Source organism: Dermacentor variabilis, chromosome 7, assembly GCF_050947875.1.
Source record: "Dermacentor variabilis isolate Ectoservices chromosome 7, ASM5094787v1, whole genome shotgun sequence".
Taxonomy (NCBI): domain Eukaryota; kingdom Metazoa; phylum Arthropoda; class Arachnida; order Ixodida; family Ixodidae; genus Dermacentor; species Dermacentor variabilis.
The window spans coordinates 62,017,974-62,044,810 of NC_134574.1; the positions used below are offsets into that span (position 1 = coordinate 62,017,974).

The 26,837-nt window shown below is 46.0% G+C and overlaps 1 protein-coding gene across 1 annotated transcript in view; it reads right to left on the bottom strand.

Annotated features, from left to right (window-relative positions):
• LOC142587478 (salivary peroxidase/catechol oxidase-like) overlaps window positions 1–26,837 on the bottom strand; it is a 152,508-nt gene that overhangs the window by 59,937 nt on the left and 65,734 nt on the right. The window contains exons 2-7 of the mRNA XM_075698526.1: window positions 21,471–21,522; window positions 16,858–17,009; window positions 16,112–16,250; window positions 15,164–15,369; window positions 14,330–14,524; window positions 9,459–9,605 (exon numbers count right to left, since the gene is read on the bottom strand). Of these exons, the coding sequence (XP_075554641.1) occupies window positions 9,459–9,605; window positions 14,330–14,524; window positions 15,164–15,369; window positions 16,112–16,250; window positions 16,858–17,009; window positions 21,471–21,496 (865 nt within the window). The 5' untranslated portion in view covers window positions 21,497–21,522. The remainder of the gene's footprint in view (window positions 1–9,458; window positions 9,606–14,329; window positions 14,525–15,163; window positions 15,370–16,111; window positions 16,251–16,857; window positions 17,010–21,470; window positions 21,523–26,837) is intronic.

Consider the following 26,837-nt stretch of genomic DNA (forward strand, 5'->3'; position numbering starts at 1 on the left):
AATCTGCAGAAAACTAAAGTAATGCTTAACAGTCTCGGAAGAGAACAGCATTTACAATAGGCAGCGAGGTACTGGAAGTCGTAAGGGAATACATCTACTTAGTGCCCGTAGTGACGGCGGATCTGGATCATGAGACGGAAATAATCAGAAGAATAAGAAAGGGCTGGGGTGCGTTTGGCAGGCATTCTCAGATCATGAACAGCAGGTTGCCATTATTCCTCAAGAGAAAAGTGTATAATAGCTGTGTCTTACCAGTACTCACCTACGGGACAGAAACCTGGAGGCTTACGAAAAGGGTTCTACTCAAATTGAGGACGACGCAACGAGCTATGAAAAGAAGAATGATAGGTGTAACGTTAAGGGATAAGAGCAGATTGGGTGAGGGAACAAACGCGAGTTAATGACATCTTAGTTGAAATCAAGAAAAAGAAATGGGCATGGGCAGGACATGTAATGAGGAGGTAAGATAACCGATGGTCATTAAGGGTTACGGACTGGATCCCAAGGGAAGGGAAGCGTAGCAGGGGGCGGCAGAAAGTTACGTGGGCGGATGAGATTAAGAAGTTTGCAGGCATGGCATGGCCACAATTAGTACATGACCGCGGTTGTTGGAGAAGTATGGGAGAGGCCTTTGCCCTGGAGTGGGCGTGACCAGGCCGATGATGGTGATGATGATGATGATGATGATGATGATGATGACATATATTAATCTGATCTCCGTGCATTTCCATGACATGTATGCCATGGCTGCCTGGTCGTGCTTGCAGAGCTTGCAGCTCGCGTCTGGGTATTGTGTGGAATTTATTATAAGTGTACTGGGTTTCGGAACGTTCTGGTTTGTAACCTTCTCCAGTCTGTTTATTGAGACATGTGGAGTTGTTTGCGGGGTTGTGGGTATGCTTCTCTTTGTTTCGTGTAGTGTGTCAGTATGTCGTGGTACGGGACCAGTCTGTCCCTGTCGTCTTTTTTGTTTCTTCCTCGTCGTCACCTCCTCCGTGTTCCCCATCGCCTACGCCGCAGTCCATCCCCCTTCCCTGGGGGTTGTGGGGTGTTTGGCCGTCACGGTCCGTGCCGCGGTGGGTTAGTTGTCGCTCGGCGCGGAGGGCCTTCTCGTTGAGGTTGGGAGTGGCATTCGTGGTTACTTCTCCCATATGTGCCGGGATCCATTTGAGGTATTTGGGTGTAGCAGGTGCTTTAAGATGTTCCACGTCTTGCCCATATTGATGTTGCCATCCATGGCGTCGCATACCTCGTCCCCAATCCTGATTCCATAACTGGGCGCAGTGTGTTTCGATGTTCATGTTTAGTTTGGCAATTTCGCGCCTTATATTTCTATTGTGTGTTTGCGCTTGCAAACATTTCTGGATAGATTTTTTGGCTTGTACGAGGTGCGCGAGCCTGCTGTCCATCCGCGGAGATTGACCACCACCATTGTCTTCTTGTTCGCGTCGAGCGCCCCATTCATCCCACTCCATCTCGGTCGTGGCCTTTTCTACGTCTCGTAGCAGCTCCTCGTTCCATTCTTCTATGTTTCTTATGGGTCCCTGTTCTCTTTGGTCTCTGATTTTGCAGAATTTGTCCCAGTCTACTAGCCGGAACCCATGCTTTATTCCCTTCGTGATGCGGGCCTCACCTGGGGCTATACTGAGTATCTTGTGAACGCTCCCCTGTTCGTCGAAGGTGTTCTCCCAGGTGATTCTCCCGGCTCTCCTGCATAGCGTTAGGTCTGGTGTGGTGTCCCTATGAGGGCCCGCACCCACTCTGGTGTGTGAGGGCTGTTCGCTGAGAAGAGTTAGGCCGGCCTTTTCTATGAGGTCGGCCAGATCTTTTCCCTTCTTTGACGAGTGTCCATATCCGCACTGCGTGTGTGGAGCGTTGAAGTCACCTCCGATGACGGGCCTGTTGTCGCCCGCGATGGTCATGTTTAATAATTATATCTTGAAAATTGTGTGTTAGGCCCTTTTCGGACGGGCTGCTGTAGACGTTCAGGACAAAAGTGCTGGTCTCCTTGCTGCAAGGCACGACTTCTATGAGGATGTGGCTAATGTCAGCAATTGTTCTAGTAATTCGCTGGATCGCGACCAGTACTTTTTTGACTAATTTTGTCACGACTGTGTCCCTCCGCGTCCCTTTTGTGCGTCGTTTGTGGGTGGCGTACCCGGCAATTTTGACGTGGTCGAATGTTTCCTGGAGAATGATTATGTCGGGCTTTTTTTTCTTTTTGCGGTCATTTTAATGTGTGGTATCATGGTTGCTTTTTTTGTTTGACAAGCTGCGGCAGTTCCACTGCTAGACGACGAGTCTTCCCTTTTTGGTGCCTGCCATCTTTACGAGAGCTTCTTCTCTAGCTCTGCGAGCCACCTGTCGTACTTTAGGGCCTGCGCCTTCCTCCCTGGCTCGCTGTCACTAATGCGTGCCACCAGCATCTAGAACATTTTCTCCATTTTGTCCGAGAACTTGTTGAGCTTGTCCTGAAGGATGTGACTTTTTTTTGTGCTAGGTCGGGGGCCCCTTGACCTGTACCGAAGCGACCTGTTCGTTGGTCTTAGTCTTCGGGATTTTATGCTTGGCGCCCACTGGGTGCGCTACGTCTGCTAACATATCCACTTCCTGCTCCATAGCTTCGGTGGATGGAGACGGAGGCGACGATTGTGTCTACATTTTGGTGAGTATTTGATTAAGTGTTTTGTATAGTTCGTAAATTTTTTTTGGCTGATAGCTGTCTGAGTAGCTCCTGTCTGAGTAGCTGGTTTTCGGTTCGATATTCCTTCACGCGTTCCGCTATGTGTTTGTACTTGTCCCTATCATTACTGGTATTGCCGGACCTTCCCGATTCGCGATTTGCCATTACGTGTGACCAGCTCACCTTTGCTAGGGTCGTTTGTTCTTGCTTCTTCCCCTTCGTTTCGGGCTTTCTCCCCTTCGAGGCGGATATGGACCCAACGCGGTCCTGTCCCTGTTCCTGGACCTGTACCTCGAGATCGGTCGTCCCCGCGCCCCCGGCCTGGACATGGATTGGATCTGGACCTGGAGCAGGACTTCGACCTGGGTGCGCGAGATGGTTGTGTGTGGCTGCTTTCCCAGCCATCGGGGTCTTGTGAGCCGGCTACCCGCAAGATTTCTTCCACGTTTCTTCTCGTTGTCCATCTTCTTAGTTTTACCATCTACGGCGCCTGGTATTTAGCCCTGCATGTCTGGTCCACCGGGGGGGGGGGACTTCTCCACAGAGCTTGCATTTAAGTCTGCATTCGTGGTCCTTGGCCGTATTTTGCCACCACACGCCGGGCACAGCTTGTCGTCCCGCCTGAGACACACATCGGGTCTATGCCCGAGCCTGCCGCACTCTTTGCAAAAGTCTATTTGTTTCTGATAGAGGTATACTCCCATCATGATGCTGTTGAAGTGTGCCCACGTGGTGACCCTGATCCCCTCGTACAGTAGTATCACAGTGGCCGGGCTGCACACTCTCTTGGCGTACACCAAAGTCCCACCAAGATGTGGGTCAAGTATTTCCGCTTGCACTCGTAACCGCAAGGCATTATTGAATCCTCTGCACTTTTGAAAATTACATGCCTTGTTTGAATAAGCATTGGCTTCGGAAAATTCTGTCTCAACACTCGCAATAAAACCAAGATATGTTCTTAAATTTACAAGAGGAGGGATGATTTTTGAAGACTGCGCTCCAGTTCCTGCTTCCAACTCATGGACGCTTTTTTGTGTCATTTGTAATCTGATAGGTATGGTTCTTCTTTCTTTTAGGGGGAAGGGAGGGGCATTATACGCATTTCTTGATGGTGAATGTGCTTTAAAAACGGGCACCACATTACTTGTATGTACTGCAGTGGAATAAAATCTATAACCGTGGCCTAGTTGGGATTCCAATTTTTATAAGTTGTTGCTTACACTTGGTACGCGCGGAAATCCTCTCTTCGTTTCACTGCAGCTCATTGTATGCTTCAAGGCGGAGGCCTCAGGTGAGCACCTGATATAATAAAGGCTAGAAGCCTGGCCTAGTGAGGTTTACAGTTTTTATAATAACGCGTTGCTTGCACTGCGTAGACGCGAAAATCTGATTCGCTTCACTGTAATACCATAAATGCTAAATCGCCCCATATTAGAGCGACACAGAGGCTTATCACCGGCCGAATGTGTAGCCTGAGATCAAAAAAGATGTTCGAAGCTGGGCAAGAAGTTGCCAACGCTCTCAAGCCCTAAAAGTGACCTAGCACACGTGTTCAGTGGTTCAGCAGTTTCGACCACCCGAGAGCCGTCTCGATCACATACGCTGATACTTGGTAAGCCCTCTTCCGCCCTGCCAAGTTTTCAAGTACCTCCTCACGTGTGTTGACCGGTACTCAAGGTGGCCTGACGCCACGCCTCTATAAGACAACACGGCGGTAACAGTGGCGTCAGCATTTGTTCCTACGTGGGCGTGGAGGTACGGTTGCCGTTTGGGCATAACGAATGACCGAGGCCGGCAACTCGAAAACTATGTTTTTTCTAGCCTTGTGAGACTGCTAGGCACGCACCTTCATTACCCCACGGCTTACATCCCACAGAGCACTGCGTGGAAAGGCTACCCTTAGTACCACTAGGGTTACGAACAGCAATCAAGGATGACTTCCGATTCAGCGAAGCCGAGATGATCTGGGGGTCGTGAATCCGCATTCCAGAACAGTTTTCCGGCTCCCAGCAATGCACTCCGGCAGGCGCTGCGAAGCTTTTAGAGAAGCTATATTCCTTGCTCGAGCAGCTTCGACCAAGATCCCCTCCGTATCGCCCGCGGGCAGCCTGTGTTTAGTGTCGAGAAATAGACACAATCAAGCCACTACTGACTCCTTCCTATGAAATTCGTGTGGTTTCATGTTCAGAGAATACCTTGGAGATTGAGTTTCTTGGCAATGGTGAGACAGTTCCGTGTGACTAGGTGAAACCAGCCCATCGTGAACATTAACTCGTTATTCCTTCTGCAATTCACACGTAAGCTTCCGACATTCTAGAGGAGGGGGGGGGGGTGCCGTAGCGAACGTGCGCCCACTACGTTGTCCCCGCTTATCGGAAAGCCCGTTACGTCGCCGTGCATCACTGTGGTGGTCAATGAGCCCTGGTCTTTCTTGGAATAGAAGCGGCTCCTCAACTGCGGTGCGACGACAGCCACTCGGTAAACCTGCCTTTACTTTTGAATAAAGATCGTGGGCTTTCCGTCCTCAAGCGGTCAAAACGTGCATTCCTTACCTCTGCTATACCGAACTCCCAAATGGTTCAAGAAAAGACTAAACTACATCATTTTTTCAAATAAGCTGTATTGTCCAGAAATTGATGCAGATCTTGAAGGCGACAACAGCATCGCTAACCACAGTGTGACGCTAACGCAGAATGATGTTAATGCCCGGTAAGATTACTGACACACACACGCAAATGCGTTCTGACGTTCATAGTGAATGTTATCCCTGTTATTCTGCCGTATTTTGTTGTTTGAGCTGGACCGCGTCAGCTGGGACTGAGTGCTCGTCGTAGTAAGGCGGTAGTCGACTGAATTATATTATGGCTGTCGAGAATTTGCTGCTGATCGTGTTCATTAGCCATCACAACATCTCTGGACTCCTGCAGCGCTATTAGTTCATGGCATATTTCGTGCGATGCGATCGTGTCAGCAGGGACGTATTATAGAATCAATTGGAACTGCTTTTGTTCTTGCCCGTCAACTCTCTCCTGAAAAGCATGATACTGTGGATTTAAACGACCGTTTATGGAAGAACTTGTTGAACGCTATCGTTTGATCGACAATTTTACAGTGTTTGTGCAGGAAAGAGCGTCCTTGTTCCTATACGTGTGATACGATTAAGAATGCTGATGTAGTCGCGATGGTTTACATCGGTGATATAAAATATCTGTGGCGTGAAGCACTGATGTGCGGAAAAAACCGACAAAAAGGGAAGAAGAAAGGATTGCAGCAGGACAACATGAGCGCCAACTGCCACATCAATGTATTGGTCAGAAATACCAAAGAAATATATATATATATACACATATATATATATATATATATATATATATATATATATAAAGAGAGAGAGAGAGAGACAGAGAGAGAGAAAGTGACATATTTATCAAACACAGCATCAGCGACTCAAGCCACATCCGAACGTCAGCCTGCCGATAATATCAGACAAGATTAGGGTTGACATAGCATCAAAAGTGGGAACTCCTGATCGTTTAAAGCCACTCATGCTTGACTCACGCACCTGGCTCCAAATTTCTTAATAAAACACGCCTTTGATATGTCTCGCGTTCCCTTCTCGTCATGACGATCCAGCTGCCATCCATCTTTGAACTGGGGCTTTCATCCGCAGCCATTGCCGCGCAACACTAGGTTAGAAGTTCTTTATTTACCTAATATCAAGAAAGGGGCTGACAGATGGAATAGAACACTGTGGTATAAAGGATATAAGCAGGCATATGGTGCCCCTGAAAGCCTGGCCAACTTTTAGATAGGAGAACCGATTTTCGGTATGGTTCCGTATATTTCCTTTCGAGAGAGGAAATATATTGTATCATACCTCATACACAAGTTTAATTACCTACGCCTGACCGGAAGTAGTTGGCACGTGACAACTTAGAATCTTTACAAGCGGTAACTGAAATCTGAAATTCTCATATCCTCAACCAAGGCACAAAACACATTATGCTACCAGCTAACCTTAATTCATAACCTCACCTATTCCTCCATTTCGAAATTTTTTTTCTTGCCCACTACTCAATTACACTCTTTCATGTTTTTACGCTTATATCAAGTATACGACTTCCTGCTTATGCGCACGTTATCATCTTCTTTTTTATTTGGTTTCCCCCGTCCTTTTTTTCTTTCTGTATAAATAAATAAATAAGTATATATATATATATATATATATATATATATATATATATATATATATATATATATATATATATATATATATATATATATATATATATATATATATATATATATATATGTTATTTGAAACACCCTCACCAGCACATCACAAAATCCCAGACGCCAGTACACCTTTCTCGGTGCCTCAGCCACATAGGGGACCGCCATTTCTGTATACCGCCGTAACGACACCTAGGTTGAGCAACTAGGGCTAACGTCCCTTGAAAGACCACGCCGCCGCCTTCCAGTTACCGCGTGCGTTTCACCCTAGGCTCCTTGTCGCCATCTTAACACCTTCAAAATTACTCGATGCATTGCTGCTACGCTATTAATGTCATTCTTTCAACTGAAAGAATGAGGCCAGCCTTTCTGAGGCACCTTATCCCTGTTTACAAACTTTATACCACAGTGTGCTGTTCCATCTGTGAGCCCCTTTCTTGATTTGGTCTTTCAACTGATGCCTTTTTCGGTCTTTTTTGTTACTGGCGGACTGACCGCGTGACCGGCTCTTCTAAAGTCACAAAAATATGGCGCCAACGACACCCCTGAATGCTCCCTAACATCTTGCTTTCCCAACACCTTCCCATGCCCCTCTTTTTCTTTTCTTGTTTTTTCTCTTTTTTTCCTCTTTATTTTCTTTTCTCCCCGCATCTCGACTCTCCCACTCTTATCTCCTCGTCTTGGGAACCACGCTCACAGACCGTCAGGCGACAGCGCTCGTTCTCTTTGAAGTCTCTCCGTTTACAACTAGCCGCCGCCGACAACAACCGCACGTGACGTCACTGCACTAGCCCTTTCAAACTAACATGCCGAGGACGACGAGGCCGCCTTTCACGAAGATAGGTCGTCCTATCGAAACGTTGGCCAGCCTTTCTGAGGCACCTTGTCCCTGTTTATAACCTTGATACCACAGTGTTCTTTATCTAAGTCATTCTTCTTTTCCACTAGTCTTTGTTTCATGCAACGCCCCGTTTGCCCAATATAACTGCAGCCGAATGATTAGGGTATTCGATAGAGGACCCTAACAGGCCAATTTACTAATTTGCTTTTCTTTGGATGTTTCGCGGTGCATGACCATCTGTCCCACTAAGGCGTTCGTCCGTCATCCCGCAAATACGTCGAATCTTCCGAGGGCTGATAGAACTACATCGACACCATGTCACGACGGGATAACTGCTGCTCGTTTCGTTTTTCTTTTCCATTCTGGTATTTTCTGGTCCCGCTTAATTTTTACTTTTTGCAATAATTTCTCGCAAATTGACCAAATGACCAACCTCGGGGATCGTTGTCAAAGTAGCTTATTTAACTGTATTTCTCCGCTATCCTCCGCCATGTGTGAAGATTTTGTGAACGCGGTCCTAATGGCGGATGAAACAATCACTATCTTTACCAGTTAAGATTAGAGGCGTAATTAAGAACGAGCTTAACAATTCGCGGTTAGTATGCTCAACAAACATGATCTCGCACTTGTCTGATATTAATATCGAAAAAGCGCAACCAGTTGTCCATAGAAACCTCGCATCTAAAGTCCAAATTTTTTGCCGTTTCCTTTGAAAATACCTAGAATATGTTTGGTAAAGTTGCTACTACTACCCGAGAAGGAAGGCTGCCAGAAAATGAGATGGTCAACTACAAACCTAAAAACAAGTTTCACGAGGCCGTTTAGTTTTTCTTTAAGAATGCTGTCAAACTTTACCAAAAAGAAATTCGCTGAGGACTTGCGCTACACTTCAGCCTACACATACGCGCCGACTCTTCGGCAGCGCCTCCAGGTTGCGCAGCTTGTCCAGAAAGAAGTGCGAGATAAAAACGCGGTTGCCGTATGAGGCGCTTCTCAGGGTTCATTTCGCAGCTGACGCCCAGGCTTCGTGGTGGCGCCGCTAGATGGCAGTGAGTGTTTGTACGGAAGTCCTGCCGCAGTAAGCGCTCGTACATAACTCGTTTCAACGGGTGCAATACAATGACAATTTTTTTTCATACGTTACTGACTATTAACTAACTGCAGGTGCCTAAAATAAAACAAGAAATTGTATTGTAAAGTTACCTTACAAAACGAAATGTAAGAATAAAAACATAGTTATTTATATTACTAATAAAAATTTTAACCTTAGAAAGCAATTGCCTCACTTGCAGCACGATCGTTTTATTTGTTTTTTTTTACGTTTACCAAGGACGGTAGCGGCTCTTGATTGGTTGACTGAGATTAAGTGACGAGATCGGGTTCTATGGACTATACAACTTTATACAAAATTATTTCTATAGAGTTTTCATAAGGATGCTGTCCCAAAAAATGAAGAAAAAAAAGCAGCATAAGTAATACGTTTAAAACCAATCGTATATTCCTATAAGAGGATAATGTGTACGTCTCGAAGTACGTGATTAGATTATGCTATGCGTTAGCGTACAATATTTTGTCTTATTGTGAGAGGCCGCATTAAAATTTCAGCAACGTGATACGCATACAAAAGCGCAACGCCCAGAACAATAGAAACAAACAATATACAGTTGGATGTGTTCTTCGAAAGAAACGTGCTTGACTTACCATTTTTACACTTATGGCAATATAATGAACGAAGAATCGGTAGTTTTGTAACATTGTAGTCCCTGTAAAACGTGTCGTTGTCGGGAACCTTAATAGGAATACACTCCGGCTCAGAGCCCTCTTCACAAAGATTAAATGGTCCTGGGCCTTCGAGTACACCGAACAGGAGGAGGTAGTGGCGAAAAGAAAAACAAGAAGAAAGCTTATAAGATGACTTGCTGGAGGCGAAAGGGCGTTATATACAATATTCAAAGTGCGGTATGCAAAGAAGATATTAGTATTGAACGAAGTACTTTGGTGTGGGCGAGTTGGTTCATTGCCGAACGCTTGAGACAGCAGCGCTAAAAAAGATAGGGACAGGGACAAATAGGATACACGACGGGCGCCCATTATTTACCATGTATCTCTTTCCCAGGGTTATTTAGCGCAGCTTTCGCAACGGATCGTATTTTACGCATCTTTAGATTATAAGTTTTCGGGGGTTAATTCTGCATATTTTTTTCTTTCTCGTTCAACTTCAACCATGTGGTGATTGCCTCGCAAGTAGAATGTTTCGTCGTCCCTCTCACACGATACAAGACATGTCTTTACACATACATACATACATACATACATACATACATACATACATACATACATACATACATACATACATACATACATACATACATACATACATACATACATACATACATACATACATACATACATACACACACACACACACACACATACATACATACATACATACATACATACATACATACATACATACATACATACATACATACATACATACATACATACATACATACATACATACATACATAGTGTATTCACTGGCATGAAGCTCGCTCTTTTCGAAATTACCACTCATAGAGTCTTGCTGTTGAGCACCACATGATGGCTATATTCGCGGCCGCGTTTTGGGGTGCCGTGATTTAAAGCTGTACCAATATGCTTCTATCCAATTTAACCATTAGTCCTTCGGAACTGGTGTGAGAGAAAGAGAAACAACTTCATGCAGTCGCCTGCAGAACGACACCATGACTAAATGGCGCCGTGACGCGGGCCCTGGCGTCTTCTCAGCGGGTTGTCTCTACTCAACTCCAGCGCGTGATACTCCCGCGGTCGGTCGCCCTGAGGGGCAACGTTCCGTCGGTTTGGCTCGGCCTTTGTCTTTCAAGAGCCGCCGAGACCTGCTGGACGCTCCAGGTTTGGCTTTCGTGGTCGTAACATTCCGCCGCAGCCGAGAGTCACGGCGAAATCGTTGTACTTATCGAAGCTTTGTCGGGGAACTTGGTGCAATCCCATAGGATGTACGTTAGGGTGGCCCTCTCGTGCTGGCACACGCGGCACACATCACTCACATATAATTTCGGGTATAGATGAGTCATTAACACTGGGGTGGGTAACGAACCAGTTTGCAATTGTCTTAACAACACCGCCTCCGCTCGGCTCAGCCCCGGGTGAAAATTTTGTGCCGCATGCGCACTTGTCTGCTACGCAGGGACTCCATCTAAATGACGGGTATGTACTGAACATGCACGAAAAATAAAATTACTTTTCTACGCCATCGTCCCCATTAGCCCTCCACCATTGGTCAAAATTCGTCAGGCGGTGCTCACTTCGCCTGTCTGTAACGCGACGTCAGGAAAACGCGAACATTCACCACATCAAAATGTCGTGGACGCACTAAATATACAATAATTTGTCAAAGAATACTGCATTTTTTCTTTGGAACCACCGGAGACTAAACAGAATAGAAAATGGCTCTGTTGCAGGCTACTCAGAGCTGGGGCCAATAATGAATTTTTTCGAGTATAATACAATTATTTTTGCGTGGCAAGGTCACATTGTCGAGTCCTCTTAGCACGTATACGACGTCGCTCTACCAACTTTTCTCCGCTGTGGATCAGTTTAAGCGGCACTTGACTACCCGTTGCACGCCACCGCTATTTCCGACCAGCCCCCAAAAGGTAAGCAAACAGAACGGGACCTATCATAGAGGCCAGCAGCGCTCTTCTCAACCGGGTATCTACATTGACTGTGCCGGCTCGAACCAACCGAAAGCCTCTGCAGTTATTTGGGCTCCTCGCGCGTTGTTATTGCACTAGATTAGAAAATAATGTCAAGGGAAGCAATGCTGTTCGTTTTGAAAACAAACAAAAAGTGACTTCCTACAAACGAGGAGAGCGTTTGATTGGGCTTTTCAAACAACGTAGCGGTAACGTAAATTGGGCATCAGCAGACTGGAATAAAAGCAGTACAAAATTGTTTCACAGTATAGGGCAACTGACCTGTGCTGAATGCGAAAACACTCATTTACTTGATGTACGCTCGCGTTCATAAACCAAAGGTGACTGTATCTTCTATCAGATAGTATGGTGCATTTCCCTACCAATTTAGCGCTAATAGTTGCACAATATGTCACACTAGCTAGACCATGCAACTGTCTATCCTGAAGCCCAAGTGGTCATAACTATTCCGCAGCTCTGCGCTAGTCATCTTGGTTTGGGCGTCAAATCTCATCCACCAATCACGAAAATTTTAGGCACTGCGGGCTGAAGGCGACTGAGATTTCGAACTTCTCGCTTAGATCTAAACTTTGCTGAAATTGCCGTTCAGAACCGCTGCTGACGGACTGCGGACAGTTTTAACTTTGTTGTCTATATCGCTTCTGCTATGCTATCACCGTTTGACGAGTTCTGCCGATCGACACTTGTATGCCTTGTCTGCTGCCCATACCATATCATACGCCAGTCACTAAGTCACTTCGATATCCTTCATGAACACGTTGGAGGAAAGCGCATGGCAACCTTTAAAATTCAATGCGCTGGCTTCCTGAACGACGCCTTTAGCAGTTGTCCGGCGAGGGTTCATATCGTGGTAATGTGTGGTGGTCCATTTAGAACATTAGCCAAAATTTTGCTTTGTTAAGCCTGTTAAGACAGAAATGAAGCCACTGAAGCATATCAGGCCCCTCTGAAATACGACGAAATGCGTCCTCTTTAGTTGTTAATAGAAACGTGCGTTGCACCCTTCTCACGTGGAACAGGTACAGATCTGCCTCTTCACTTACTTTTTAGAAATTTCAAGCAATAATGAGAGAATCACTGCTTTTAAACTTCGGTTTGAAAGCATCACTGTGAACTTCGCGCAAACCTGGTTACTTGGTGAACAATTTAAGAGATGCGCGCAAAGAAAAAGATCTATTAAGCGTGCGCCAAGAATTCAGCACTATTTGCTAGGGAACGCTTATAGGGCTGAAGTACAGGCATTCTAGGGATCATCTGTACGAAGGACAATAAGACGCCTCAGGTTTCCAAAATATCCGCTTCAATTTCTTTGGCAGAGGAAATATTAACCATTTATGTGTTGCTACTAGAACTAACCCTAGGAGTATTTACCAAACCCACCACTCACAAACCTTGGCGGCGGATGTGGAACATCCTTTCTGCCGCAGGCGTCACGAGTACGTGATATTTTGGGTGAAGACGACGGGTGAACAAACCCACACATGCTACCTGAATGCATCGCAACATTCAGATTCTTCTACAACCTACGTGAAGGGTCATTGCGCCTTCACATGCGAAAGTATATTCATTCGTTTGCAGCACGCGGATCTCGTCACCGTTATTCTCGCAACTTAATTCCCTATTCGTCTCGCACTAACATTTTAAAACATTCAGTTTTTTCCACGCGCAATCCAGGAGTGCAATGCTTTGCTTGCCAGTGTCTTTTTATCAGATACGCCCACCGCATTTGAGCATGCTCTGTCCGCCGTTTAAACATGGTGTGGCGTCTGTTCTATCTTGTTAGTGTAATGTACTCACCCATTCTTGTTCAATGCGAGTGTCATGTTGCTTTTGATATGGCTGAATAGTGATAAACCAATATTTTTGGTCAAGAATTCTATCCCCTTGGCCTTATTGAAGACCCCAGTATACTTGTAAATAAACTGAATAAACAAATGTTGCCCTATTCGTGACCCTTGTTATGTAATGAACGAGATGAAGGGGTGTTAACTAAGGGGCCCGATTTGTATTAATCATGACATATGCCAACAACCAAAGACGCCCAGGACAACACAGGGGGGATTACTTCTACATACTAACTGACTTCAAAAAATAATAAATTAACGAAGACGAAAGTGGATGAAAAAAGGACTTGTCGCAGGTGGGTAACGAGCCCACGTATTTGCATTACGCCTGCAGTGCTGTCCAAGTTAAGCTACCGCGGCGCCGTTTTCCGGTACACTTTCTGGGGTATTAATGTATTCGTACAAGAACTAACCCTGGGAGTGTTGGCCAGTGCCACCCCACAGAAACCTTGGCGGCGGATGTGGAACATCCTTTCGGGAGGATTCACTCTTATCGAGTCACCCGCCGTGGTGGTGTGGTGGCTTTGGCATTGCGGTGCTATCCTCGAGGCGGCCGCGTTTTGATAAGGGCGAGATGCAAAAACACCCGTGTATGATGCACTAGGTGCCCGTTGAAGACCCCTATAATCGGGTACAACTTAAGAAGGCAGGAGAGGCCCAGCCCAGATTGCCAAAGCGCGGCAGCCGATTGCCTCCACGACTGCACAAATAATTCCGCTGACGCGACTCGTCCCAGTTCGAAGCGCGGGCGGCCATGCTCTCCGTTGGAGGGGTCACATGTGGTTAGGCTCATGACGTTGCTCTAGAGTGCGCGCCCATTGGTGGAGGCTCATGTAAATCCGCCTTTGAGGCGCAGATACCGCTGCCTTCTCAAGTTTACACCCCACTAAAGGAGCTTAAATTTAGTCTCACTATGGCATGTCTCATAAAAATATAGTGTTTATTTACAACAATACAAAAAAATTAATAATTGTTTGTAAACTCTTACCGAGCTCAAACTCGATGTACGACAATGGTGCGAACGGCACAAAGGTGATGTCATGGGTCAGGAACTGTCCAAAAATCATTGCCAGGTGGGTCAAATTGATGTGCGTCACATTCTTCTGTTCATGAAGTCTCATCGAGATGAGCCGGGCGCTCGGAAGTTCAGAGCCATTGCAGGAAAGCCTGGGCTTCGATATTCCTGCGCATGATTACACTTATGCATGCAATGCAATGCTGATCACTACTATTGATGACAGCTTGTGCACATCTGTGAGCGTTTACTGCAAGCGATAAGATACCAAACAAATAAATATTGATTTCACTCACAATAATCACCCTTTTCCTTTTCGTTATTTCCCCTAGTCTTCAATAAAATGTCCCACAGACAGAACTACGCCAGTTACACCTGACTGCCTTGGCAGTATGGCCAGAATCCCACCCTATTCTTTCCGGGGGGGGGGGGGGGGCTAGGACGCAATGTCGGGGCAACACGGGAAGATCGTCATCTCGAGCGATGGCTTTTTGTTGTTTGTTGTGACGGCCTTTCAGTATCGTCAATGGTAAAAAGGAAGCCTTGGTTCAATATCCTCAACAGGACTTGCTGAATTGCGAGGAAAGTGATTGTCACACCTAGCGCTTGTGAAGCGATGGTTGTTAATTTTGTTATACGTTTACGACGTCGCACCTCCAGTCACACACAATGAAATAACTTATCGTGCCAGCTAGCTGGAGCAGACATTTTAGTCACAATGGCATGGTGATGGCAGTTGACGTGTCCCGTTTCGAGAGGCGCAACCGGACTAGTGCTGTTGGCATGCTACCGCGTTTTCATACTCACCGTCCGAGTAGGCAGGGCTGAGCACACGCCGCAGGCAGGAGTCGGTTTTTCCCCAGTCAGGGTGCGCCACGTTGTTACAGCTACCATCGATTTCCCGGAACGGCTTGGAAGCATCGCAAGCAGGCTCTGGCTCACACGTCAAAGAAGCATTCAGCTTTGCCAGAATGTCGTTCCTCACTTCGGTCACGTTACTGCAGTTCTGACCGCTGAAATGACAAAAATAAATACTATTTTTCTTTAACTATTTCAGATGTAGGAAATAAGTTGTAGTTTAGTTTAACGAATAATGCAACGGAATTGTTTGTCTTGGTGCAGGAGATACAAATACGTAACAACGTTCTGTCCTTTGCTGACAAAGGTCTTTGAGTCTCTTGTTCTGTTTCCTAGAAAGTGTCCTCAACTCAATGATGTATACTGGATGACGTTCGTGTGCTCCAAAAATGCTAGTTGTCATGCACGTGTACATCCACATTCATTTAGCAACTAAATATGCGTGGTGCTTCCAAATTAGGAGAACGCACAAAATTCTGCATCAATATAAGCTATTTAGCGTAATGAACTGGAGAAAAGCCCTTTTGTGCGATATCGCGGAGTCATCAGATGCGGATGTCGGCAATTTGATGCTGACGCTATATTTTATGAGAGATAATGTGTGCGTATTGGCGAGTCTGTGTGTGCATATATAATATTTATTAGCATTGCGTTCCATATCCCAGAAGTATAGTGCCGATTTCTCCCCAGTGAGCTATAATAAAGCACTAAGGTTCTAGTCTACAAACTGTACAGTCTCTTCCGCTACCTCATGCAATAAAATAAGGATATCCGTTTCAGACACAATATTATAATTTTTAAATAATTGTGGGTCCGAAGAAAATTACTGCTGCTCTTTAGCGTTTTGTGAATTATAGCACGAAGCGAATAAATGCTTCATCAATACAGGAACATAACCTTTTTATCATCGGCTCGATCTCTCCGAAAGCATTCCTAATTGCTTCAATTCGCTGCGTCGTTTCATTCTCCAGCTGCGCCTTGATATGTTGGAAAAAGGGGCACCCAGCTGTTGGCAGGTCATGGTAAGCACTCGCCTCTGAAAGAACAAACGTTAGCGAACGACACCGTTTAGCACAACAAATGCATTTGTTTACGAACTCGTGCAGAAATAATTAAGCATTACGGGGTCGAGAAACCTGTTGAGTTGCGAGAGGTGCAAGCAGTATAGCGGAGCCCACGCAGTCACATGGGCGACACCACCATGATAATCCCTTGCCGGCCATACTAAGTTGCGGTAGTCATAAGCACCGTGCCATTGACATAGTTGTCTGGGTTCCGGAATTCATGATGTGCATTGGACAGTAAAACGTGCGAGAGAGTGCATGAGAAATAATATAGTGTATCAGGCCATATAGTTGCACAAGATCTTGAAGGGAGAACTTCACCTTACGGTGTTGAAACGAAATCTCCAATTATAATCCCCTCAGACGAGCGGAGGACATGCGACCATTGATGTATTGCGTAAAAACGTATGCGAATAGCCATCATCATCGTCACCACACATCCACTTCGAACAGAGTTAAGCAAAAGCACTCCTCTCAGGGATTAGAAAAAAAAAAGCAAATTGAGTTGTCTAATCCTAACATTTGCACATAACATTATTTAAAAGTGAAACATACAACTGCTCCTTCACATACTCTTACCCCCAGCACCGCTGTCATCTCTTGGCATAACGTATTTCATTTTCTCAACTAGCTCCATTCTCGTCTCTGCATGTAGGTCAGTGTATCTCCGAAATGGACGCATTGCAGAGGTTTCCGAAACTATCAGCCAAAGGAGGACGAGGGGAAGTCGCCTGCAAATGGATGTGCATGCAACAAAAAGCATTGTAATGGCAAAGCTTTATTGATTGCATATAGGAAGATTATAGCTTCTTTAATATTCACCAGAGAAACTTAAGTCTACTTACATCTGGAAATGCCAATGCATTGGAGTCCCTTTGGTAAAATATTTTCCATTCATGCTTTCCACTTATAATAAGGTTCTTTCAGCTGATTGGGTGTGCATTTGCGCATGCATCGACTACAGAGCAGCTCACATTATACACGCGTGACGTGGCATCGAGAGCCTAAGAAACTTGACAGAGTACCGAATAAATTCAAACAGCAAGTGACGCGCAGCAGAAAGCGCGTTTATTTTGCACACTCAAAACGTGGCCCCACCTCTTCCCCATTGGCTGCTCAGTCACTTGCCCGATGTCCGCGACGTGACGCATCCAGTGAGGCACGCCCTACACTACACCTCTAGTCAGGCCGATGACTGCGACGCGACATGTCCGATTCCGACTGCTCTACGCCAGACCGCTATTCAGCCCAACGGCTGCGACATGACGAGCAGAGTTGTACACGCACTACGCCACTCCTCTAGTCAGTGAGATGGCTGCGACGTGAAGTGTCTAATGATGTACGCAATATGTCACACCTGTAGTAAGCCTGATGGCTACGACGTGACGCGCCCAATGATGCACGCACCACACCACGTCTGTAGTCAGCGCGATGGCTGTGACGTGACATGCCAGAGATGCATGCACTATGCAACGCCTGTAGTCAGCTAGATGGCTGCGACGTGACGTGCTCAATAATACGCGCACTACCCCTCACCTGTAGTCAGCCAGATGGTAGCGATGTGACATGCCAGGGATGCACGCACCACGCAATGCCTGTAGCCAGCCAGATGGCTGCGACGTGACGTGTCCAATGATGTACGCAATACGCTACACCTGTAGTAAGCACGGTGGTTGCGACGTGACGTGCCCAATGATGCAAGCACTACACAACGCGTGTATTCAGCCAGATGGATGCGACGTCACGTGCTAATAATACACGCACTCCCCCACGCCTGTAGTTAGCCAGATGGTTGCGACGTGAAGTGTCCACTGATCCACCTACTACGCCACGCCTGTAGTGAGCCCGACGGCTGCGACGTGCTGTACCCAATGATGCACGCCCTACACCACGTCTATAAGCTCGTTCGCTGTGACGTTACATGCTCGTGATGCACGCACTATGCCACACCTGTAGTCAGCCAGATGGCAGTAACGTTAGGTGCTCAATAATACACGCACTACCTCACGCCTGTAGTTAACGAGATGGTTGCAACGTGACATGTAAAATGATCCGCCCTACGACACGACGCCTGTGGTAAACTTGGTGACTGCGACGTGAAGTATACAATGACGCACGCTGCAGGTACACCTGTAGTCAGACAGATGGTAGCGACATTACGTGTCCAATGGTGCACGCACTACGCCACGTCTTTAGTGAGCCAGATAGCTGCGACGTCTCGTGTTTAATTATACATGCTCTACACCAGGCTTGTAGTATGCCAGATGGCTTCGACGTGACGTGTCCAATGATGCACCCCCTACGCCACACATGTAGCCAGCCTGATGGCTGCGACGGCAAGTGTCCAATGACGCACGGACCAGGTGCACCTGTAGTCAGCCCGGTGGTATCGACATTACGTGTCCAATGGCGCACGCACTACACCACGCCTGTTGCAAGTCAGATGACTGTGACGCGACATGCCAGTGATGTACGCACTACGCAACGCCGGAAGTCAGCCAGATGGCTGCGACGCCACGTGCTCAATATTACACGCACTACCCCACGCCTGTAGTAAGCCAGATGGTTGCGACCTGACGTGTCCAATGATGCATCTACTGTGCCATGCCTGTAGTCAGCCCGATGGCTGCAACGTCACGTGCCCAATGATGCAGGCATTCCACCACGTCTGTAGTCAGCCCGATGACTGTGACGTGACATGACAGTGATGCACGAACTATGCCACGCCTGTAGTCAGCCTGATGGCTGGGACGTGACGTGTTCTATCACGCACACAGCTGTAGTCAGCCAGATGGTAGCAACGTTACGTGTCCAATGTTTCACGCACTATGCCACGTCTGTAGTGAGCCAGATGGCTGCGATGCCTTGTGCTTAATGATACACGCAATACCCTACGCCTGTAGTCTGCCAGATGGCTTTGACGTGACGCATTCAATGATGCACCCTCTACGCGGCGCTTGCAGTGAGCCCGATGGCTGCGACGTGGTGAGTCCAATGGCGCACGCACAAGGTACACCTGCAGTCAGCCGGATAGTAGCTACGTTACGTGTCCAATGGTGCACGTACTACGCCGCATCTGTAGTGAGCCAGAAGGCTGCGACATCTCGTTCTTATTACTCGCACGGCCGGTCGCCTGTATTCAGCCAGAGGTTAGCGATGTTACGTGTCCAATGGTGCACGCACTACGCCACATCTGCGGTGAGCAAGATGGTTGCGACATCTCGTGCTTAATACTCGCAGTGCCCCACACCTGTAGTCTACCAGATGGCTTCGACGTGACGTGTACGATGACGCACGCACCACGTACACCTATAGTCAGCCGGATGGTAGCGATGTTACGTCTCAAATGGTGCCCGCAATATGCCAAGCCTGCAGTCTGTGAGATGGTCGCGACGTGACGTGTTCAATGACGCACCCATTACGCCACGCCTGTAGTCAGCCCGATGGTCGCGATGCGACGTGTCCATTGATGCACGCACCAGGCACACCTGTATTCACTGAGATGGTAGCGACGTTACCTGTCCAATATTGCACGCACTACACCCCTATGTATTGAGTCAGATGGCTGCGACGTCTCATGCTTAACACACTGACTACCCCACGCCTGTAGTGTGCCAGATGGCTTTGACGTGACGGGTACAATGATACATCCACTACGCCACGCCTGTAGTCAGCCCGATTGCTACGACGTGACGCGTCCAGTGACACATGCACTACGCGATACCTTTACTCGATGGCCAGAACAATAGAGCCACCGTGACGTCGGCGAAGCGTGCTGGTTTTCCATTCCGGATGCCCGCATTCAGTTGCCACCCAGACCGAAATGTTCCAGTTTTTTTATTCGAAACTAATAGTTTAATTTGTTTACAGGCAGCTCCCTGAGAAATTTGACGTCAATCCGCGCATTTTTGGCGTGCCGTTTTGCCCTTTGCACCGTTGGCAATTTCTGGTGCCATCGATCGGTCGCGCTAATTATGCCGACGCGTTTTCGCGTACTGGGACATGCACTGCTTTCGCATCCTAGAATGAATGAGTGCCTTAAAGTGGCCGCTTTTTCCCATACATAATTAGCGATATTCTTTTCCTTATTTACTTGTTCAAAGGCGTTCCTCCTAAAGAAAAAGGTTTCTTTTGAACTTCAGCTCTTAACGCTATTTTCACTAGGTCTTGCGTTCTTTGAAAAAAGCGCAATCGCTATTTACACTAAGGCGATAAAAAACGCTCAGAATAACTGAAATCAACTTCTGTGAGCAACGCAAATGAGAATATTTTGCCAGCAGTGGTTTAATGCGTTATTGAATTCTGTTAGCAAGAGATGGCTCGGCCGGGGACTCCTCACCTAAAAAATCGGCAAATTTTAGCGAATTTCCTGGCTCTGAATTCATGTACTCCAACAGCAGGGGGCTGTTACGGAGGAGGCCGCTACGCCTCAAAGACTTCGCAATCGAACACGGTCGCCTTTATCGGCTACAGTATTACTTGCTGCTAAGTCCAAAACATGTGCCCTGATGTCACTACTTATTGATTCTGCGTGCCACACAAATCAAGAACGCCCAAGATTTCTGGGTAGCACTTCTATGGCGTGTATTCTGGAGTAAGGAAGCGTGCGAGTTACTTTACATAATGTGTACTTTTTGCCATTGTTACATATGCTTCGCTAGATTTTTCAATCGACTTGTTTCAGAGTGATCTGGCACTTGTTAGGCGTTCATTGCGGAATCAAGCAAAATTCGACACAACTTACGAAGCTATAGCATGTTTATTCTTGTTATTCGTGCATTTCACGAGTTTTGAATTAGCACATCTTAGCGTACCGACAGTTATTCCAAGTTCCTTCCACTTTGCAGATCTTATGAAAGAATTCAACTAACCGCACTGTGTGTATTGCTGCTAAGATAGCGAGTCATAAACTGAATGCCTGAATTTTGGAAAGATCGTGGCAGTTTCAGTTATTGGTAAAATGCAGGAACGTTACAGAACATGCTCTAAAGCTTGCAAGAATATATTCGTGCATTATAGAGACACGATGTACGCTGTGTTCTTATGTATGTGACCATAATGTCGTTAAGCATCACGGCTATTTTTGAAAACCGAAGACACAGCACACGGCAAATCAAGCAGTGCTAGCTAACTGCACGTGAATAAAGCAACATTTTATAGTAGTAGGTGATTGTATAGAGAACAGCACTTACATTCGTAGCATGGCACTAGGAATCATAGGTTCGCTCCAACAGGCTTGTTGACCTGAAAGATTAAGTATCCTGGTTCTACTTCTTGCGCCCTGCTAGCTTGATATGTAGTCGAGACATGATTGTTTTCTGATACATACGTTGCTCAGTCAGTCTTGTTAGAAAGTGAAGACAGGTGTGTAAAGTCCTAAATTTTTTAGCTACGACAAAGCCTCTAGAACTCCAGTGTGCTGGCTGAGGCTACCGTTCAAGTGTCAGCGCTGACCTTCAATTTTCCCAGTAACAAGAGAGCTGTGAGCAAACCATTCGCGCACGTCTGACGGGGAAGATAGTAATACAAGAAATGCCGCAGAGGCAAACAATTTATCGCGCAGAAGGAAAATGCGTGGCACTCTCTTGACAACAGAAATGAGCGTTTGGGGTTGTAGCGAATTGCAAAAATTGTCGACACACTAAGCGAACATTTGAAATCGAATTTCAAACTAAAATGTTATGAGCAATCAGCCACACGGCAAAAAAGTCAAACGTGAAATTATTTAGTGTAAAGCTGCTGTGATGGCCATTGGTTTACAACTCGTGGTAATCACAGGACACTTAACAGTGCAGAGGCCATTTTCTTGGAAAACATATTGGTACCCATTCCTTTCCTGCTCGTTGTAGATTAAGCTGCTCGTACTAGTCAAACCGTTAGATACATAATTTATATCATTAAAAACGACCTAATTCATTGTTTGAACTTCAAGGTAAGCACGTTGTGCATGGAGACAACGCAACATCAGCTGAAGTATGTGACTGGCCGCCATGAAACTATTTAATGCTTGTTGTTACCAATTCTAAAATTGTTTTCCCATCCGCATTAGACTTACTTCAATGTATAGCTGATAATAGTAAATAAACGAAAAGGTAACTAAATTAGTTAAAACTTTAGGCGTACTGGACTGGTGCGCCGTCAGTGTTCGCATCTTGCTGGGCCGGGTTATTATTACAGTATAATTTCATTATCTGCTCTTTAATGAATTCCGAAATTGCTTTATGGACAAGCACAACAAAAATACAGCTCAGGACAAAGTGCTTGAGAAGAACTTGAGTTTGGCCTACTTCGCTGGTATCTTCGTTTTGTGTTCCCTTCATCTGTCCACGTCTTTTTTAGCGTCAATATGACAAACATGAAATTGCTTGAAATGGGAACTCTACGTGTTGTTGGGACAGCTGAATAATATTCTATTACTGCACATTCATTCCACAATAAATATTATTTTCCAATCAAATCTTAATGTTATTATAATCACTCTCAGAAATACACGGTGAAGACAGATAAAATGAAAACGGACTGAACAGTTCAGCCGTCTATCAGTGGGCGCTACGGAACACCGGGAACCATTACATGGAAATAAATTCCTAAAATTACAGATAACTATGTTTGTTTAGTTTACACAGAACGAGGACCCATGACACAAGATTTTGAGAGTACCGCATGTTGCTGAATACTAAATAAAATTGGTAAAGCACGTGGTTTTACTCATTAGGTTCCACTCCACTTTCCTGCGTGATCGAGAGCTTAAAGGCTCCTTAGCTTCAAATGTGGAGTAGGGAAATGATCCCGCAGTTTCAAAACGGAAGTAGCCCCTCTGTTGCTCGGCAGTGCATCTGCAAAGTGCTCACCGGAAGATTCATCCAAGGTACAAGTGTCTCAGCTTATTGCATTACATAATTTGTGACCGTCTGTCTGAAAGCCGTTGATATGTGGAAATATCCAGAAATAGACGTTGGCTATCTTGTCTGAGGTTGTCGTCGATGATAACGAATGTTTCTTGAATGTAACACTACATCTGTGGCACTTATTCAATTCAGCGGCTTCGACAAAACCGGATTGTGACCGTTCAATAAACATAGGTCAGCAGCATCGATGACTCCACTTAGTCCTTCGCGTAGTAAATATACGATCTCATCTTCGCGCAGCGACTGATTCTGATGCGCAATAATTTCACCACAATTCCAGATTCCAGAGGTTTTATAGAAACGCAACTATGGAGTCCTTCCTTGGTGGACTCTGCACACTCACACCAGACTTCCGCTTCATTTGCCTAAGCACAGTTGCGCAGCGGTGACTTGCGAGGCGCTAGATCAAATGTATTTGACTGGAAATGTAACATGGGTAATTTTCCTCCTCATTATTATCACGGCACTTCATGTAGGAACGACGGTATGGTTGGATTGTCATGTGTAGTATGCCATGCAATCGTCCTTCTGCTTGGCATGCTTGCATCTGAGAAGGCTAGAATCGGTGTAAAGACGTCCCCAGGAAAAAAAGTAATGTTCGCATAAATGCGGCAGAAGACCACAACAGTTTCGCAACATTAATAATGACGTTTTCAAAAAACGAAAAGGGTCAGGTAGGCTAGCGACCGTAAGAGAAAACATCGACGGTGAGACGAAACTTCACTCAAGAGTCTGCGCTATTTACAACATGTCCCTCGCTCAACTAGCAGACATCTTATGCACGTGCAAGGGTAGGACAATACACAAGAAGGACATCACATGATGAGAGCCTTCCAGTTGATTTCTTCAATGTTGCACTGGTGGTCAAATTATTGCGGTCGCATAAGTGTGTGTCTTACACTCTTTCGGAATGGGTTCTTCAGCGACGTTCAGCATGGGCGTTAGCTGGGTAGCATCGTTTGTCGGTTGCAGAAAGGGGAAAGTAGGTGTGTACTGTGGTGCCAAAGACCATCGTTGTGGCGCGCCGGAGGCCTTGTACGTGTTTCATAGAGCGCTCGCAGTCTTCGGACGCTGGACAAGCGCCTTTTTCCTTCGCAGACACGCAGCCCGTGCAGGACATCGGTCATAGCTTGCTGGGTGGTTGGTCGTCCTGAAGGACGTGTGGCCGAAAAGAGGCTTTGGTGGGTGAAAAATGCTGATGCTCGATGATTCATCGCAGCGAGTAGTCTCGGTACTACACGCCGACGATGTTAGTGGAGGTGCAGACAGGTGGATCAGTTGAAATCTTGAAGAAATGAGTCCATCACGCGATGGAATGTGAGCGGAGAATCACATACACAGAATGCATCTCTTTGAATTTATAAGCGTCCGGGAGTGTTAAACAGGCGCCCTTCTCGCAGTGTAGGTCATTTATTGCATTTTGCCAATGGTCGGAGTGGAGGCTAGTTGAACATAAATAGCGAGCACAATGTAGGAAGTCGAGGGTGTAATAAATGTGAGGCAGGGAATAAACGTCCTATTTTGCAAGTCTGTTAATGAGTCAATAGTCCAAGAAAATCTTCACAGCCCAGCGTTTCTTTCTTGCACAAACACAAGCGGTGGCGCCCATGGTCTGCGCGAAGATTTAGTAAAGATCGCGGCAGCCATTTTGCGAACTTGTGCACTAATAAGTTGGCACTCTGTCACCGACACTCTGTACGGGGCGGTAGAGAACGTGGTAGAGCTCACGAGTGTGCTCCGACGATAAGTCGGGCGCAATAATTTTTTCGAAGTTGTCAATGGTACAAGTGGCAGAATGGAAGTGGATTGGTTGAACCGTCGTGTACTGCTAGAGACGCTACAAAGCGATACTATTTCCCCTTAAACTAGTTCAGAAACACTCTGTGGGGTAGCACTTGTGCCTCCAAAAAGAAATTGAGCACCGACAGGCATAAGCAATTATCCGTAATATATAAGACAAGGAGAAGTACTATTATACCGTGTATATGGAGAACGTCGCTCGTGGGACTCATGTAGTTACCAATGGCCTTGTTGGGCATTGCACAATGTCAACGCATATTAGAGCAGGGGGTGGCAAGCGAACGATGTCAGCGGCCCTCAGGCGATTGTTGGTCAATTCAACGAGATTCAGCACTGGCAGGTCAAGGCGAATATTACGGGCTTAACACTCTATGGGAGCAGAATAGGCGGAAGGGATGTACAGGCCGAGAACAACCTCCCGGGGTCAGGAGGCGGTGATGGTGAAGAGAACGCCAGCAAAGCAATCGGCGATGCAGACTCGAGCGGCACAAGTATCAATCACGGATGCTTTTCCACCATCGGTGGCATTGACAACATGGCACAATAATATTTACGCGCAGGTCTTACGCCCCCGTTCCTGGGTTGAGCGTAGGCATCCCTCAGCCTAACCGCTTGAACGCGCTAGTGCCCTCGTTCTTGTTCGAAAGCGAAATGGTGCGACCCACTCTCGGAGTGGATCATCAATTGGGAGGTGAAGAAGCAGTTGTTGATCTTTTTTTTAAATAGATTAGGGTGAAATGAAATAAGTTTCTTACAAATGGGACTTAAAGTGTCTACGGTTACAGATACGAATAAACAATTGCTCAATTTTCTCATAAAAGATTTGTGTGCGTAATAGGTAATAATTGATAATCCTACGATGCGATTCTTTTCGACTCTCGCAGAAAGATGCAGATGGCTTCATAAACGTTGCTGTGGCTGTAACATAGTACGGTAGCACTAAAGAAAAGAATTACAGGAAGAGTCAAATTCAAGCCAAGCTTTTGGACGGGTCCTACTAAAAATTCTTTTCCGTCAAATAATAAAACAGGGGAATGTCAAAAAGAAGTGTTGCAGAGATTCGCTCTCATTGCACAAAGGGAACGAAGGCGATAGAGTCAGACCAGATCTGTGGAGGTGAACGTTCAGTGTGCGGACTCGGCACCGTGTTTTTGTAATCGCTACTTCAATGTTTCGAGTGCAGCGCAAGTTCTTCCAAGGAAAAGGGGGGTGCGGGAAACCGGACATTGACAACGATTGCAGTAGTATATTTTCTTGGTCGCGGCACAGTGATGCAGGCTGGCGTAGGTGAAACAGGGATTATAGGTAGCTCTTTGGATGTTAATGCGAGTGCATCGAAATATTCGTTTACAGCTAAACCCGCACTAAGGGAACGACATATATAAATTCCCTGGATAAAAGCATGGAAATTTTTAGATGAATCTGACTATATGGATGTGGTTAGTCAATGACAGTCAGACAGGCAATGCGTTAAGATTAAGGCTGATGACAGAGATTATGGAAATTGCCATAAAGCCAAGACTACTGCCAGTCATTCTTACTGAAGTATAGGTGTAAAATAACATTACCAACAGGAAAAATGATCAATTCAGATCTGGAGATAGAATGCCCACACCTGCCTTTTCTTCACAGACGGAAACATCTATTGCCATAACGGTCTTTGTACCCAGATGTGCAAGGTGGACTTTGAAAATAGTATTCAGATATTGAGAGAGAAACTGTTTAGCATGGCATAGAAAAAAAATATCAAATTCAATTTTAGCGACGGGAACACAGGAATTGACTAAGACCACTTGGCATAGGCGAACATTACATGGGTTCAATATTTTTTGTACGAAAGCAACTTTAGGG